The sequence below is a fragment of the Triturus cristatus genome, chromosome 1_2, assembly GCF_964204655.1.
Source record: "Triturus cristatus chromosome 1_2, aTriCri1.1, whole genome shotgun sequence".
Lineage (NCBI taxonomy): Eukaryota > Metazoa > Chordata > Amphibia > Caudata > Salamandridae > Triturus > Triturus cristatus.
The window spans coordinates 770,348,947-770,367,728 of record NC_140580.1 but is presented as its reverse complement, the minus strand read 5'-3'; the positions used below and the strand labels follow the sequence as shown (position 1 = coordinate 770,367,728).

At 44.0% G+C, this 18,782-nt stretch overlaps 1 protein-coding gene across 2 annotated transcripts in view; it reads right to left on the bottom strand.

The window, feature by feature from the left end:
- ARHGAP22 (Rho GTPase activating protein 22) overlaps positions 1-18,782 on the bottom strand; it is a 399,917-nt gene that overhangs the window by 8,742 nt on the left and 372,393 nt on the right. For both annotated transcript variants that reach the window (XM_085608768.1, XM_085608769.1), the window contains one exon: positions 7,573-8,455. In XM_085608768.1, the coding sequence (XP_085464894.1) occupies positions 7,573-8,455 (883 nt within the window). The remainder of the gene's footprint in view (positions 1-7,572; positions 8,456-18,782) is intronic.

Here is an 18,782-nt window from a genome sequence, read left to right as displayed (position 1 = left end):
CTTCTGTTCTATCATTACCTCTTGCTCTACTTCATTCTCTCTTCCACCTAGTTTAGAGTCTTCACCTCTTTGAGCTGATCTGGGCTGGTTTCCAGGTCCAATTTGACTGAGCTCACCTGCAAGGCCATTTCTTTCAGGAACTTCTCTAGATATGGTTGGGAGATGACAGGGCAACTGGGTTTTGATGCAATCCTTCATGGAAGCCTCTGCTCTTTGCCATGTTTCTCCTTTCTCTGTGCTGAGTGGGTCCATGTGTTTCACTGTGTAGTCTTTCTGCTCTTTACTCCAAATATGCTGCTGCCGTTGGGGTCTCCAGCAGCACATGATTTGGTTTTGAGGAAGGGTTCCCCCGTTCACGGTTCCTTATGGGGACCATGGAATTCACTGCTCTACTGGTGTGCTCCACCTACCACACTTCCTTACCACCTATTAGCTGTTAACGCCCCTTTTTCAGCAGGAGGAGGGCCTGTGCAGTTTCCTTGGTGAGGCCCCACAGCAACTCTGTCAAACCCAGCTCCCCACTGCTTGCTTGTTCATAGCTAATTGCTTTTTGTGTGCTGGGCAAGACTTGACTCGTCAGCAAGCTGCTTCAGGGGACTCTCTAGGCAAAGCTCTGCCACCCTCAGCCTACTAAATTATGTGCTCTCACACTCAGCGTGACTTTTCTCCAACATGGCTGTTCCCAAAGCCTTGACTGGGGAACCTCTTCAAACTCTCTCTCCAGCCTGCGAACTACTCAGCCTCCTATTTTATGTACTTACTTCTCTTCGGTTCTGTAGTTATCCTGGCGGCCACGCATCAGGCATGGTAGATATGTGGGATTAAGTTCTGTAGTTCTAGAGTTGGGGGGGGAATGCATGCATCCCAACTAGCCTCTCCGTTCTCCACATGCTCCCAGATTCTAGTCCCTTTCCTGGTTAGGGAGCCAGTCATGTACCTCAAACAGGGCCCCAGGGAGGTCTGATACCAACCAAGCAGCACATGTGCGCATCTTCACCCAAGTCTTTTCTCCCTGACTCGCTCCTGTAGGTCATACGATAATATGCCCAGCTACAGCAGCCTACACATGGATCACCTCACTATGGGGTCAAGTGCGTCCATCTGTTCTTTTTGCATTTGCCGCTCTAAGTGGGAAGGGGATGCCCAGACGTGGGTCCAGTGCCCGCTACGCCACCAGATTCAAACTGGACTAGCTGATGAGGGGTGAAAGCCTGAAACCGGACCCAAGGTGCTTGTGTCTGATCCAGGAAGGACCTGGCCTGGCAGTTCCGGCTGGACTGTTCCCACAGGGAACAGGGTCAGGACTGATCTGCATACGGCTGGATCTAAACTGGAATGGCGTGGCGTGCACAAAACGATGGATTTAACCCAGATCTATGACTGGGGGTGAATGTTTGATTGACTCAGCATTCTTTCCACCATCTGTTCTTTTTACATTTGTCATCCTCTGTGGGAACAGTATGCCCAGAGGTAGGTCCCGTGCTCGCTCCGGCACCAGATTCAAGCTAGCCTGGCTGATGAGGGGTGAAACCCTGAAACCGGTCCCAGGATGCTTGTTTCTGGTCCAGGGAGGACCTGGTCTGACAGTTTGGGCTGGACTGGTCTCATGGGGAACAGGGTCGAGATTGATTTGCATATGGCTAGGTCTAAACTGGAATGGTGTGACGTGCACAAAATGATGGATTTAACCCAGATCTGTGACTGGGGGTGAATGTTTGATTGACTGAGCGTTCTGTCCATCATCTGTTCTTTTCGCACTTGTCGCCCTAAGTGGAAAGGGTATGCCCAGACGTAGGTCCCGTGCTCGCTACGCCACCAGATTCAAGTTAGCCTGGCTGATGAGGGGTGAACTCCTGAAACCGGTCCCAGGATGCTTGTTTCTGGTCCAGGAAGGACCTGGCCTGGCAGTTCGGGCTGAACTGTTCCCATGGGGAACAAGTCAGGACTGATTTGCATATGGCTGGGTCTAAACTGGAATGGTGTGGTGTACAATTAAACGATGGATTTAACCCAGATCTGTCATTGGGGGGGAATATTGGATTGACTCAGGATTCCGTTCATCATCTGTTCTTTTTAATATGGCACAGGCCTCTACAGGTTCTCGGTTGGCATGACCCTTCGTTTTCCCATGCCTCTTTAGTGTTCACATCATCAAAATTGCATTCCACCTCCTGAGGGCCTTTCTATAGCGCTTTCTGCATATGCCAGTCTCCTGGGAGCACCTCTGCCCTCGCAGCACCCAGGGTCGTTCAGGGCAAGGTCCCTCTCTTCTATATCTTGAGCAAGCCTAAGCAGTCACGCGTGCCTCACCAGACAGGTGTCAGCAACCACCAGAGCCTCCTCGCAGCCTCTCTTTTGCTGTGGTCCACGACTTGTTCTACTTTGTTTGCCACTGTGCACCTGATCCTCCGGTGTTGCTTTTTGGCTCCCGTAGCGGGGGAGGCCACAAACAGACACTGATGCTGGGCTTAATTTTATGGACCGGAGAGGATTCGAAAGGAAACACATTCTGCTCCATGCCTGGCTTGGCCAAGGATTTTCTTGAATTAATTAGAAGACATGCTAATGTCACAGACCCTAATAAACATTTGAATTGCTTAAGTTTGTGGCCTGATTGTGCATCTACATGTAGCTCCTTTCATATAATCTGAAATATTTTATAAGGCTCGGTCTCTATAGATTATCTATTTGATAATATACAGATGCATTTTAAAGCATTTTTCTCATTAGACATCAATATTTTAGAGTGGTTCCAGTGGCGGCTGGTGACTTCAAAGAGTGGTGTGGCGGAAGTCCATACACAGAATTGCACTACGCAATATAGAATAGCAAGCAACCTGATCCCTGATTGTCTCAGGGAATGTCTGGCTGGGAAGAGAGGGTGAACACAGATGTTCATTTTTACACAACTCAGTAGCTTTCTTTCATCGACCTAGAAAGGATGAAAGGAGAACATCTGCCATGTTGGAAGGCCTAATGAATGCATTCGTCCAAAGAGCCTTCAGACCCTGCTAAGAGGCAAAAGGCCCGAAGCTGAGCAGATTCCATTCAAACTTTCACCAGTATTACCAGCGTATGTTCAGCACAATTTCTCATCAACTCGCATTCATCCATCTACCCATACTCTCATTCCCCCACTGAACCATATACTCCACCAACACACTCACCCATTCTGCTCTTCAACCACTCACTCATACACAACTCAATCATACATGCTCATCTAACTACCTTCCCACTCATTCACTTAATTCACATTGTCTTACCCACTCACTGTTATATGTTCAGTTATTTAAATAGGTTATTGAAGGCAGCAGGTTGCATTTCAGTCAACTCATGGTGTTTTAACAAGCTTTCGTCTACCCACCTTATCATTCTCTCAGTCATCCACCCAATTACTTACTCAACTACTCACTTAATATCATTACCCTGCCTAACCACATTCAATAATTATTTCACTTTCTCCCACCTTACCTCATTCACTTACTCACTCCTATTCACCCATCCACATCAATCCTCCCACTGTCATTCACCAAATTCATATAACCGATCATCACATTTACCTATCCACACAGCCAACCCCCACACATTCAATGGCTCACCCATTCACACTAACACACCAAACACCACTCATTGAGTAGCCAGCAAGTTCATTAATAAAAAGCTACACTAAGTTGCATTGCTAGTGCTCGTTTTATTCTCAACTGCCACAGCAATAAGCACATTTGATCTGCAAGGGAGATAAAAGAACCATATGTAATTTTTACAGTAAAGAGATTTGCACTGACCCCATGGGTGCTGCAGAGGAGACAGGAAAGCAGTTAGAAAGGAATAGATTTTTACTTTTTTCTCCAACTTATTTGTGTAGTTTTTTTGAGGCAGCAGTTGACCCGGTCATCTTCCTTGAAAAGGTTACATTAGGTCACACTCATCAGGACTTCATTTTTTACAGTTTTATTTGGTAGGAACTCGACCCAAAGACATTTTCAGGCCCTTCACGAGAACGCCAGTTCCATTACACAAGAGCACATTCGTATTTGTATTCTGAGGCACGGGGTGACTAAGTGATTTGCCCAGAATCGCAGGATGTTAAACTGACCCCAAGACTCTAACCTGACTCCCCAGTTCCAGTCATTACACCACACCTTTAATTACATTTCCAAGCATCACAGCTTTTCGTGTGGCACTGCATAAAGATGAAACCCTGTTTCAAGCCCGTCTAACTTCACTAAACTAAGACGTCCAGGATGCAGGTTTGTACATTTCTCACCTCAGACATACGTGTTCTTCTCAGTGAGTTACATTCTTACCTATATGACAAATGTTCTAGGTCCTTTCCTGCTTCACAAGTGAAACTCTACTCAACGTGCGGAGATGTTTGTACTGTCTAACTGCGCGTTCCATACCTTATGTGACGCAGCTCCCACATTTATTTGCCGAAGTTATTTCTCATGTTGTGGCAGCTGCAGTATTGGATCACGGATTCTCTTACATGCGGTGCTAAGTATGAATGGACTCGTCCTGGACATAAACCCACTAAATCAAGAGTGACTTGACACCACAGACTAACGAAATAGGTTTGTCTGTGGCGTCTTTTGCATGCTTCCTAAACCCACCCTTTCACATCACGTCACAGGGTGGGGTGTGGTCAGCCATGGCCCGTATAGGGCGTGCTACCGGGGCGGTGACGTAAAATCAATTTCATTGTGCGCTGCATCGCCAAATGCGATGCAGCACGCGCAGCAAAATTAGTTTTATTTATTTTTTTGTTACTTACCTGAAATCGGCCGTATGCCGCATTTTACAAACCCCCACCCTGCCCCTCCCCCGCCCTACGTCACCGCCCCGGTAGCAAGCCCTATACGGGCCATGGCTGGGTGTGATCAGTGAAGCTTGCTGGCTCCACCTCACCCAGTAACGAGATATTGAAGGGTGGAGTAACTGCTGCTGAGTGGCGTGCAAACTGGTACCGTCCGGGCTTGAAAGCTAAACGCCCGAGGCTGTTTTTAATGGACGCTCTAGAAGAAGGTGGAGAAACTAAAGTGATGTCACGGCGCTGTGAGGAAAGACCAGGATTGTGTGTGGGTAAGCCCTCCAAGTGCTTAATCAGTTACATTCTCATGAAGGGGCACGTCTTGCAAAAATTCCTATTAATATAACCTTCGTTTTAATTGTGTATATTTACTTAACCCTTTATACAAGGAAGCTATGAAAGGAAAGAGGGTGCATCCCCTGCGCCCTTGTCCAGGAGCGGCTGCAGTTTGGTTCTCTGAAGATAAACATTATTTTGCAATGATTAAACCCTGTTTTGATATCTATATATTATAAATGACACTTAAAATGTAAGCCTAAAGCATTTGCGGAAGATCAAAGACGTGAATGTTTATAGACATTTAGGTGTGTCAATCACATTAAAAAATACTCTGCTGCAGAAGGCTTAAATATGAAGGGAGGTACGTACCTCGGTAAAAATGTATTCACTAATAAAATATCTTGTCATTAAAAACCTCTTGGAAGCAGACAAGAGCTGAGAGTGCCTTATGTAGCGCCTTATGACTTAGAACTGAGCAGGATCAGGGGTGTGGAGGGGAAGTGTGCCTATGGCTAGAACACCCCACCCCTCCAGGAATATCTCAAGGATTTTGGGGGCCCTGGGCCAAAAATATTTGGGAGAGGCCTGATCTGAACAGCTTTGCATTTATGATCCAATTTCAGATTTTTCATGCCCTCTTTGGCCAGGTCACTGAAAGTGCACAGGCACACTCCTCCAAATTGTAAATGTGTTTTCCAATATCGAAACACACATCAGCAGCTCACTAATATTACTGCAAATAATCTCTGTGGCACCCTCCCATTTCTCACATGTAAGTAAGTTCCTGTTAAGATCTAAAAAAAACATTTATATGGGTCTTGCATAAAACAAACACGTCTCTGCGAAATGTCTGTAATAGACGCTCACACATCCTCCACACAGGAAAACGTTATTTAAAACAATCAGTTTAAGAATTTTTCAAGGTCATCAGGGAAAGACTGTCTGCAGAACAAAGGTGGCTCTGTCCTGGGGCCCATGAAAGGCCGGAGCCCGGGGCCAGAGCACACTTTGCCCATGCCTTAAAACGTCTCTGTTCTCCTCAGATATCAGCCTGTTCCGATAGGTCTTTAGAGAGCATGTTATGCCTGCCATTGTATAAAGGCCATGTACGAATGTACACCCCTCTTCTGTCTGACACTTTAGCGTCCAGTTAATGCCCACTGTCAAGGAGGTAAGACCCGGGCTAAACCAAGTGCTTCGTATTGAGCCTGTGAGGGTTGTGTGGTTCCTCTTCATCAAATACGCTGCTATTCACATGCCTTAATGGTTTACAGTAGAGTGCAGGGTTTGTAAGTGTTAAAAGTGCACAGGGATTTACTACAGGGATTTATGGCGAACCAATGCTTACTTTTTACCAATGTATGCAGATGGGGGACTAAACCAATTTCCTATCCTCAAAGTGTAGAGGTAAGGAGGAAGCACAAATAAGAATATAGTGACATAGAATGAAAGCCACAATGAAAAATAACGAGCAAGTGAGATGAAGAGATAAGAAATATAGGGTGGTGGTAGAAACATGCATGAGGTGGAATCAGGTTTAGGCTACCTTCCTTGGTATTTAGTTGCCCTTTATTCAGGCAAGCACCTAAGAAAAACTTAAAGGGTGTACATTAAGGGAAGGGGAAAGTGTGAACCATCTGGCATGGTCCAGAAATGGATATGGTCCGTGAAATCAAAAAATCTATGAATGGGCAGATGTTAACGTGGGAGGGGGCTGGCTGCCCACCCATCACTTGAATTGTTTTTTAGTCAACCGTAAACACAACACACAGAACCATTAACCTAGGATCTGTTTTACATTGAATCCCATCATGACAAATATGGCAGCCTGTACTTAAGGATGTCAGAATACAGCGTGGCACATATATATAAATAATTTGTTTCACAGTGTCATCAATTGCAAGATAACATATACAATATTTTCTCAACCTAAAGCACTGCTTCAGAATTTGTCAGAATCTCTGTGCTTCTTATCACACTAGATACATAACGTACCCTGGGATATGTTAGTCAAGTGCAATAAATAGCATCTATTAGGAGTTTCTGTGGAATAAAATACAGATTTTGCTGCTTCCTGCCCCAAAATCTGCATGGTAAGGTAAATAATGTACACTTTTTCTCTGTTAAATTCCGGCATGTTTGACCTGTCAAAATTTAATGAAGAGTTGGATATTTAATGCACTGGATAAATATCAGATGCAGTAAACACCACTCAACTAATAATTCCGACCCCTGTGAAGATGGGTTTACGCAACGGTCCGAAAACACCGATCCACTTGTCATCACGACCTAAGTCGACAAACGCTAATGATATTATTTTCTCACCTGTACTCCTTCCAACTGTGTCTCATTAGAATGGTTTTGAGAACTACAAACATACTCCCTTATTATGTAAAAAAATCACTTTATGTCTTACATTCCAATTACACGTTGGAAAATCATTAGTAATGAATAAAATAGTGAATTGTATCTTGTCTTTATACCTTTGTATCCTGGACTCGTACTCGGATCTCTGTCTTTCAAGCTCATTTTTTAGCTCCGATACCAGGCCCTGCAGAGCTCGGGAGTAGCGTGCTGGGTCTTTTGTTGCTGTCACTGGGAGGCTTTGTTCAATGCTGCTGTCACTGCTGAAGCACACCTGTAACCTCTCAAAGCTGCTGTCCATGCTTTTCACCTCACTCTGAGACACAGAAGACAGCCCTGGCCAGTCTGCCTTTGTGCCCATGAAGGCAGAAGAGTCGCTGCCGCGGCAGGCGGGGCAGCTACTGATCGAGTCCGAAATGGAAAGTTCACAAGATGAAGAGGACCATGTGCTGCAGCCCACGCTGTGTGCGCTCAGGGACAGGCTAGAAGAAGGAACGTTATCATAGGTCGAGAACCTTTGGGTTGAGCCAGAGTCTTTAACTCGCTCAACAGATGATGTCCTACGATGTCCCCTCAAAGAGGACAATCCATTCATCAACCAGTTTCCACTAGGCGATAGGCTTGGAATATCCAAGTTGGAGTTGCCAAACTTGGGACTGGGGGATCTTCCCCCCGTTGGTTTAAGAGCACATTTCCAACTTTGCAAAGTTTGCACCTTCTTATTCGGAGTATTCGCAGACTGAGCTGTAGCTCTATTGACTGTTCTGGCATTGGCAGCTTCCATAGTTGGAGCTCTAGAAGGTAACATATCTGGTTGGTCCACAACAATGTCTTCAGTCCTGGAACTGTCTCTGTCTCTTTCTGATACCCCATTGATAGAGATGTGCTGAATTCCAGACCTTGAGTCCATGATGAGTTCTGAGAGGTCAGCCCTGGTGGTAGCAAAAAGCCGCCTGTGTTCCCGGATCAACACTGTCATCAGGTGCTGAACTTGGGAGGTACCTGCAGTAGAAAGATATGGACAGTGAGGTCATAAACAAAGTGACTGTCACAGAAATGCATGTCAGTATTGAATTAATAAACAGACTACAACAAGTTACGAGGAAGCTAAGGCAACAAGAGGCAGAGTGAGTAAAACAAAGGACAGAAATCAAAAGGTTTCCGGAACAAGGTAAAAGATAACAAGAAGGAAAAAAACAATTACGGCATTAAAAAGAGTGAAAATGATGGATGGACTAATATAGGACAGATACAAAAAGATCAAGGAAGGGTGGATGGGAGGAAAAGTGGTCAGGAAGAGAAAGTTGAAAGGTGCGACAGTAGGGAAACTAAGGGATTGTGAACATAAAGTATAGATTCTGGGTAGCAGATTCTGGGACTTTCGGAAATACATCGAAATAAAGGGCAAAAGAAGTTGAAGAAGAAGAAAAGAAACCCCCTTGACCTTTCTGTCCTGGTGATAAATCCAAGTTTGAACCCACCTTAGGAAGATTTAATGAGTGCCTTTGAGCTAGGTAACAGTATAGTATTTTATTTATTGTGCTACACCACCATAATATGCACCAGAAATCATGGCTTAACAAGCAATTATCATTTTGAATATATTGATTTTTTGGCCATTTGCCTGATGCTTGGATAAAAAATGCTGTGTTAGTTTACAAACCTCTCGATTTTCTTGTCAAGGTGCTCTGCTCTTGTTTTATGATTTTTAGTAGAAACTCTGTTTCAATTGTAAAAATGTAATTTAGAGAACCTAAGAGGCAAGACCAGACTGCTTTTCTGCCACTCTGGCATTTCCCCAGTGGGCTGCAGGCTAGCGGGCTACTTTCAAATCAGGTTGGGCTTGCATGAGCTACTCACACCCGATAGCCCAATTCTAGGCTCGGCGTGCAGTAGTGAGATTGGGACATTTTTGCCAGGGCTGATACTGGTTTCCAGTCCAACTTGGACTATAAGTACATCTGTGTACTTCATTTATAATTTGCTACACCGCAGCCCTGAATGGAATTATCAGGTATGAGGTTAATACACAATAAATGCTCTGATTCGAGCACTTTTGTGTCATGCCCCTAAAAGCCCTTATGTGTGTGACAGAGTCTGTAGGGATAATAAGAGTTTTCTGGTGCAACTGTAATTCGTAAGGCTATGCAACTGGTTTTTGATTTCAGGTTCCTCTTATTTTCCATCAAAAACATGGATTCTAAATGCCAGAATCTTTTCTCTATGAATTTCAAATAGTATGTGCAGGTGACATTCGATATAAAGGGTCTTCTAGTAAATTGCCATTGTACGAAGCAATTATTGCAAACCCACCTCTTATTTTATAGGTTGCACACTTTGCCAGGCCCCATGTCCTTCTCATAGTGCAGAGCAGAGCTGATTTTGTTCTAGTCATATGTCGCGGACGTTCAGTGTTTGTATAGTGGCAAAATGATTTCCCCAGCAGGAATCCAGAGATCTGCTAGGCTGTCAATGGTATCAATGCTAAAGTGTTTCTTTAATTACAAAAGTGCTCCATTTTATCATTCTCTTGTTGCTCTCAGAGAGATACTTGGTGAGTGGATGTAATTGGCTGCACAATCTGGATGGATCATGGGCAGAATATTGGAAACAGAAATATTGTGTGGAAATAATATTGTTTCAAAAATATCGAGGACTAAAATATCGAGAAGGCAAGTGCAAATAGGCAATTATAGATTTACGATTCTTAACTCCACATCTATGCACCTTGAAGAGATCTATAACTTCAAGGTACATATATGTGTAGTAATATATAGTAAAAATGTGCTTAAACATAGAAACTTACCTTCACGATATTTGTGTCCTCAATATTCCTGACACAATATTTTGATCCACGATATTTCTCTTTCCAATATTCTGTCTAAATACCATCTGGATCTGGTCAAAACGAGCAAGCCTGCTAGCTGCCCCTCTGACCTTTGTCCACCTCACATATTCAAAATCATACTACTATCCACCTCAGCGGCCATCCGAGTCGGCACACACATCAACAACTCATACCAACAGATGTTTTTCGAGAAGACTTAAAAAAGGCACACATACACTCATTACTTAAAAAACCTACTCTGGACAACCAAAACGACAGACTCAGAGCAAGCAGACCATTCCAAGGCAAAGAAAGAGCAGCCTTCGTCCTGAATTCATGTTTTATTGAACACAATTCCATACTTTCCGACATCCAAACTGGATTCTGTCCAGGAAGAGGCACAGAATCAGCTCAAATCTCTATGTGGAATGGACTTAAAAACATAGTAGACCAGAACAAGGTTGAAGCCCTTCTTCTCTTGGACCTTTCAGCTGCCTTTGACACAGTCACAAGACTTAAGAAAGCTGGAATAGAGGGCACAGTGCATCTACATAATAGAACAAATATTGTGCATACTCCTCAGTTCTCTTCTAAACCATACAGCATTAAAGCAGGAGTCCCTCAAGGCTCAATCATCTCACCTATGCTTTTCAACATCTGCATGTAATCATTACATCTGATCAATTGTTTTGATTTCACCTGGTATAACACCGCAGATGGTACACAGATACTTATGAAATTGAAAAGCCCAAAGGACACTGGAACATCAAAAATCTTCAGTTGTCCTCTGGCCAAACTGCTGATGAGGTGGACATAGGGGACTTGGAGGCGGGAGAGTGGCCAGAAGCTCTGGCCTCCCCAGGGGAGGTGGCCATCCACTCCAGATTTTGCTTGGTGCAACTGAAAAGTCTTCATCGCAGCTATTATGCATGCACTACCCTGGTTAAAATGGGCAAATCGGATTAAGCTTAGTTTCCTAGAAATGTGGTCAGGAAGGCTCGTTCTTCCATTTGCTGTGGACTTGCCCTGTAAACTCTAACATTATTGGGGGAGGGCACTGGCTTGCGTCAATGAAGTAGTGGGAAGTGGTCTGCCACTCTCGGCCAAATGGTGCATTCTCAATGCGTGGGCTGAAACAGACCTTAATCGTATGGACCGACTCTGGCTTATCTTGGTACTGATTGTGGCTAAGCGAAACATAGCTTGCATGTGGCGATCCGATTTGAGCCAGAGTTTGGGGCACTGGAAGAGAGACATGAACTGTTGCATGCTGACTGAGAGGGTGGTATGGGCAGGGAGTGGTTGTCCAAATAAATAGATTAAGATATGGGGTAAGTGCAATGTGACCTCTGTGGGCCCCCGAAAAGTACGGATGATGTTTCCTAATATTGCTGATGTGGATGTGGATTTCACTGGTGACCAGTGTAATGTTGCTGCAATGGTCTAATGTCAATATGTAGTGGTCCTTAAGGGTCCTTGTCAATTGTTGCTTCTGTCTTTATTTTCTGTTCTGCAATGTCTACTGTTTTTGTTTGGATTTTTTTTGTTTAAACTGTTCAATAAAAATAACTTTAAAAAAAATCTTCAGTTGTCTCCGGGCTGTAGATAGTGGATGACATGGAGCAAACTCAAATTGAATTACCCCCAAAACCAAAATACTCACCTGTGGTGACTGAAAAACCTACAACCCCCTCTGTGCTTCGCATAAAGATCTAGGACCACCACCAACAATTTTTAAAGAGGTAAGAAACCTTCAAATTATCATGGATGCCAAGCTGTCAATGAACGCACAAGTGAATAAGGTAGCCAAATCCTTCTTTCTCACAATGAAAACACTGTAACGCATTTTCCTGTACCTAAGATTTGCCCTCAAGGTTCAAGCTACCATTTCTCTTGTCCTAGCAAACTGGATTACGCTAATGGTCTATATCACGACTCACCTTTATCAACTCTAAGGATATTACAGAGAATTCAGAATGCTGCTGCTAGACTACTTATGCATGTAAAGACACAAGCACACATTTCCCCTGACTTCAGGGCCCTACACTGGTTACCACTTGCCAGACGATCCACCTTCAAGCTGCTTTGTATCTCGCACACAACAATACATGGCAAAGGACCACTCTTTATTAGGAAGAAAATCAACAGATACATACAACGAAGGAACCTACGCTTGAGAATGTCTCTCAAAATTCCTACAAACAAGAAAAAAAACCATGGGTGGAACATCTTTCTCTGTTCATGCAGCCAAACTATGGGGTTTCCTACCCATAAACATAAGATCCACTGACTACCACCTCGACTTCAGAAGATTAGTCAAGAGCTGGCTCTCCCCCACATGACAATTATACTCACAACTCAACAGTGTACCACAATAGTATAGTCAGACATGACCAACTATGCTTCTCATAATATGGATATGAGGTTGTTGTTTTACATGTGTCATTGTACATTGAACTATGCTTCCTGGTATAAGCAGATACAATTATAGAAGGGAAACAAATTGTACATTACAACACAAGATGCATGTGTATATCAGACCATGTCAATATTGCGACGTCTAGATGCATATAAGTGCATATATAGAGGGGTTTATGCCTGCTACTAAACCTTTAAGACTGTCATGTATATATAAGTTAATTATAGTTATTTGATAAACAAAAATGCATACTTCACCACAAGATACATGTGCACCTCAGACCATGAAAATATTGCTGCTTCTATGTACATACGGGTATTTATACACAGGGGTGCACTTCACCCATTACACCTTTACCAAGTGTCATATGCATATATGTATGTACAAGTTAATTTCAGTTTTCTTATAATAAATACTCCCTTCAACCTGTGTACCATCTCGCCTCTTACTGACTCATCCCAAACCGTTCTGCCTACTATGAACTCCGAAACATCCTTCTCAAGTTTTACCCCCCTGTTAAGCACATTCACTCAACTAACAGGCACACATGACCACTACTTACAAAAACAATTTACTACTTTCCCTTTTCAAATCCATTCCAATCATTCTAACCCTACTCTGAACACTACTAAACACGCAAGAAATAAAGAGCACAATCTTGACACAACTAATGCGCAAGGTAAAAAGAGAGCACTCATTACTGATGTACTAAACTCTAGACTGTGGTTCCGGAGTAGCGTGCAACTCGCCACAGCTTCAACACCTCGTCAGGGGTAGTAAGAGCCATATAAATAAAACTTACAATCACAATGTTGATGCATGGAGGACTGTGCAGCGGCGCAGGGTAGGATGTTGATGTCCATGTGACACTTGTATGACAGAGGCGCGCAGGGCTAAACCATTGCATGCCTCTACAACAGAAGCCCGAACAACAGGTAAGTCTTAAAAGCGCATTCCTTTACCACGCTTGCCTTCACCACTCAATTTTGTGGTAAAGGCATGTTTAATAAAGGGATGAGTGGTAAAGATCACACCCCAGCCCATGCGCCCTGAGCCCTAAAGCCCAGCCCCACATACTTAAAACTACCCAGACCGGCCCTTGAGCCCAGAAACTGCCCCCAGCCTTGAAAACTGTCCCTTCCCTCTCCCCGTCCTGAGCCCTAACACTCGGCCCCATGTCCTCAAAACATACCTGACTCCAGCCTACCCTCACTGAGCCCTAAAACTGCCCCCAGCCCTGGAAACTGTCCCTTCTCTGCCTGAGCCCTAAAAACTAACCCCCACACCTGAAAACTATCCCGTCCCCCTGCACTGAGCCCTAAAACTCAGCCCTATGCCCTAAAAACAACCAAGCCCTCCCTAAGCCCCAAAAACTACTCTCACCTCCCCCCCAAACCATGCCCCAACCACACTTACCAGACCGCATCCTCTCCCGATCCTTCCACCGCCTGTGCCCGCCCATCCGCGCATCTGGACGGTGCACTGCGTGCGTGGTTCGCTGGTGGGGAAACGGCACGCGTGGCTCAGCCAGCGTCATAAAGGCCGTGTCCCCCACGTGACTGTCGGATGCACGCAAATCAATGCCAGAAAGAAACCATCCGAAATTGCAAAAATGCCGACTGCGAATTATTTGGTGAATGCGGGCTCAGTGCCAGTAAGAGATGCACTAAACAGAAGGGCAGCAGGATGCCGGGTCAGCAGAGAGGTAGAATGCATCAGAGGAGTCTCAGAGGGATGGAGAACGCTGAAAGACAGCACTTGAATGAGCTTGGGGCTACAGAATCAAGCCCAGAACCAGACTCTGTTGGATTCTTTCACTGTCTTCCTCATTCTATTAAGAACGAGGAAGACAGTGAAAGAATCCAAATATCACACTTAGTGGTTCAAAAAACCTCCTGGGACTGGTGTCAGAGGCCTAGAAACCATTTTTACAGTGTGGGTGCTGGCCAGTGTTGTTAGCTCTTCAAAAACCATCAGAAAAATAATAGGGTATGAGGATTAAAAACATTAAACCCCACACAAATTGAGTGTACATTACTGAAATTGTTTGCAAATAATGATAAATAACGCCTTTCTTTACATAGTGCTTCGCACCTCATTTTTGGCAGGGGACCTGCCTTGCTTGCCACAGCCTAAACTCATGATTGAATCTGCATTTGCACCATTTTTAACTGGAAAAAGATTACGCTGTGTGCGCATCACAAAACAAAGTAAAATAAATGCTTATTTTTTCATCGACCCTTTTTAAAATCCTTGTTTCCATCGTCTACTAAGAGGCCAGTGTACTTTATATTTACAAATGTGTAAATATTAGAAAGCACTTAGAAAATGTCTTCCTGTTAAGTCTATGTCCGCCATGCAAGTCTCCCCTGCTCACTTCTCCAGGAATTCTGCAATAATACCACTTAAGTTCAAGGTGACCTTATTTTAAAAGAGGACACATGTAAACAATGAGCTACATGATCATTTTTTGTTGTTGCAGTTTTATTTAGCGTGAACTCGACCCGAAAGTATTGGAGCCTTTACATGGGCACCAATTAGGTTACACAAGGACACATTCATATTTGGTAGACACGGGGAGATTGGATTATTTGCCAGAATCACAGGATGTTGAGGCGACTCCGAGGTACTTAGAACCTGGTACCCCAACTCCGAAGTCGGCAGCTCTGGCCATTATGCTACATAATAAATAAGCAGTGGGTGGTCATGAGTTGTCTCTTCGCTCTCCTTAATGTTATTTGAAATCTGACTCTCTTCAAAACACAGATAATAAGAAACGGGCACTTTAAAAGTCTGCTTTAATGAGAATTCTTCTTACCAACTTCCCCCTGGTCCCAGCATCACGGCAGGACATCCTCAGTAAGTCTGCAAGTGTACAGACACTTCAAAGCAGATGCCATGATAATTAGACCATATGTGGTCCATAATGAATGCTTGTTACAGCTGTGAGTTGTCTTTGACATCTCAGTCTGAAAGGCCTGCTGCCTCTAGAATAGAGAGCTCAATGTGCTAGGGACAGATCTGCACTGTCTCCCTCCTGGTTCTCCCCAATGCTCTAGAGAAGCAGGTGGTCAGTTTACACTCATTGTTCGAGCATCACCATCACCGAAGCAATCCGAGGTCAACCTGCAAAATGTCCCAGATTCACATCACTTGTCCGTGCGTTGGGAGTCGCGGACAACGACTGCTGGTCTCCCTTTAGACAACTAGGGGATTCAAAAAGTACGTAAGGGGAGGTGTCCAACAGACACACAAGGACCTGTTACTACCCGCAAGAGTTTGCCTCTTTATATGCTGAGCTAGCTTACAGTGAGTGCTGTTCGTGTGAAAGACTGCACTTCCCCATCCTTCAGGCAGTGCTGAATTTGGAAAAAATAAGAGCAGGGGCCCTTGTCAAGAGGCCACTGAAGCTTGTACTACTCATTGCCCCTATAGGTGTCGCCAGTAACAGATTTAACACAACTACTAATCAACACACCCTACAAGCCTGGCATTTCAGACTATTCCAGGCCCCAAAGGTACAATAATAGCTTGGGCAGCAGATATTAGTCATTTCTAATGTTCATTGAAATATTAAACAAGTGTTGTTGTGTTCATCTCTCATTTAGATAAAACCGGCGCAGTGCCCGTGATGACAATTAAGTTCTGATGCTGCGCACCGGAAACCACAGGCTCAAATTAAGCACTGCCTTCAGGTTTTCTGGGAGTACTTCCTTATACATAGTTCCGGGTGAATTCATGCATTTCACTTTGAGAAGACTTAATAAATAACCGTTTTTAACGGTCACTGGTTCAGAAAACTGTTTACGTTGTTAAGTTCTAAGTCAATATCTAAAGGTCGGGGTAACTTCAGCGCATTCAGCTTGCAGGAGCTATTCTTACAAGCGTTTCAAGCCATTCTCAAAAGTGTCTCCCTAGTGGTTTTTTTTCGCTCTTCCAAATACAGGTGAAATGACCTTGTGTGTCCGACTGTCCGTCTTGGAAAAAGGCTGTTGTTCATCTGAACTCAAGAGGCTATGGCTGAATGGAATGCCTCTTCTGTGTGCCAGCTGACAGGGATGATCAGAGCTGAACATGGGCTTGTAGGTTTTGATAAGAATGTCAAGTCAACAGTGCCATCAGCTCCTTAACCCCTTACAAGTGTAAACAAAAGGCTCCTTGTGAGAGGTCAATGACGAGCAAGGTTGCTGAACTGCTAATGTGCTAGGGGAAGATCTTGGGTGAAATGCTGTGCCCAGAAGGGATTTGACTACGCCCTCTTACATTTAAAGTGGTTTATCTGCCTACTATATTAAAAACAGCCTCTGACGCGAAGGATATTGCCTCAATATCTGTGTTTGGATTAGTGTACACAATAAAGACCAAAACAGTTTTCTAGGGAGGTTGGGCCTTTGTTCCATCAGAAAATGTAGATTTCACCATCCATATTTGGTCAGACAAATTTGATTACTACTGTTATGGTAATAGATAGTAGAGAGCTAATATCATAATGTCAGGGTACAGAAACAATGATACAGGAGGGTAAATTAACTTTGATATGAAAACTGAACAACTTTGATATGCAAACTGAACAAAAACAAGGCTATGCTTTGTTCAGCTACATACTATTTTATGTTTGACGAACCACTAAGTAGCCTGAGAAGATTTTTTCCGAGAGAGCCAATCAAAATCCAATTCCATTCTTAATGTATTGTGGCAACACTATTTGCGAGTTACAATGGCATTTTTCAATATGGGCACTTTGTAATTCTTGTCAAACTTCTTCAATATTGCCACGGATGTGGCAGCCCAGGCACCTCCATTAGGGTGGAGACGCGTCGCCCCATTGCTTTTAACACTGCAAAGTAGTTGAAAAATAAAATTGTAATAAAATGAATTTATTAATTTATTACAATTTTATTTTACACTGCTCCCAGCCAGAGTAAGTATATATATATTATCTACTGGCGGTCGCCAGTAGATAGTTATAGTTACAACCTAGTTTCCATAGGAAATCTCAAAATTCTATTTTGAATAACTTTGGCGCCGGTTGACGAATCCTCGCGAAATTTTCAAAACAAATGGGGCGCTCCGTTCAGCTCCTACCCTGAAAGTCTCGGGGTGATTCGTCAAGCGGGGGCCGAGAAAAAGGGGGGGTCACAAAATGCGTTTTCCCCATGCATTTTTCAATAGGACCTTTAGTCGCAGCTACAGCCCGAACGGCTGAACAGAATTACGTGAAATTTGGCAGAGAGGTAGCCATAAGGTCAAGGAAGTGCCTTTTGCAGGTCTGGTGTAAATCTGTTCAGTATTTCCTGAGAAAATAGCATGTAAAAGCTGTAGGACCTGGGGTCTCCAGGCCCTATGGGGCGGTAACGTGACACGAGCGGTCGGGCCACCAAAGGTCTGTGTGTAAAGCAACCATACAACACGCACCTCACATGCGATGAGGAACACCCACAATAAGGGACGCCACACTGTAGGAGTTATGTAAATACTCAAGTTTATCCAAGTAGATCACGTTAGATGCAGTTCATGAGGTAGCAGTACATTTCATAAGCTGGTGATACCACAAATGACATTCATAACAAATCAGTACTGCCTGAGGTACAACTACCCTTAACCTAGAGGTACACGCGCGCTTCACGTTCCTGTAGCGCCTTAGGGGGGTGAGGATGGCGCTAGGCGCGCTAACTGGTGACGACCTCAGAACGGGGCATCTAGCACAGAGAGCTACTCGTAATAGATGTCATTTAGTATTTCATTATGAACATGAATAACAGCGTGCTACTCGTAATCAATAGCACGTAGCCCTTCAGCAGGGGCGTGAATAACAGCGCGCTACTCGTAATCAATAGCACGTGGTACTTCAATATGGAACATGAATGACAAAGCGCTACTCGTAATCACTAACACGTAGCACTTCAATATGGCACATGAATAACAGAGCGCTACTCGTAATCACCAACACGTAGCACTTCAATATGGCACATGAATAACAGAGCGCTACTCGTAATCACCAACACGTAGCACTTCAATATGGCACATGAATAACAGAGCGCTACTCGTAATCACCAACATATAGCACTTCAATATGGCACATG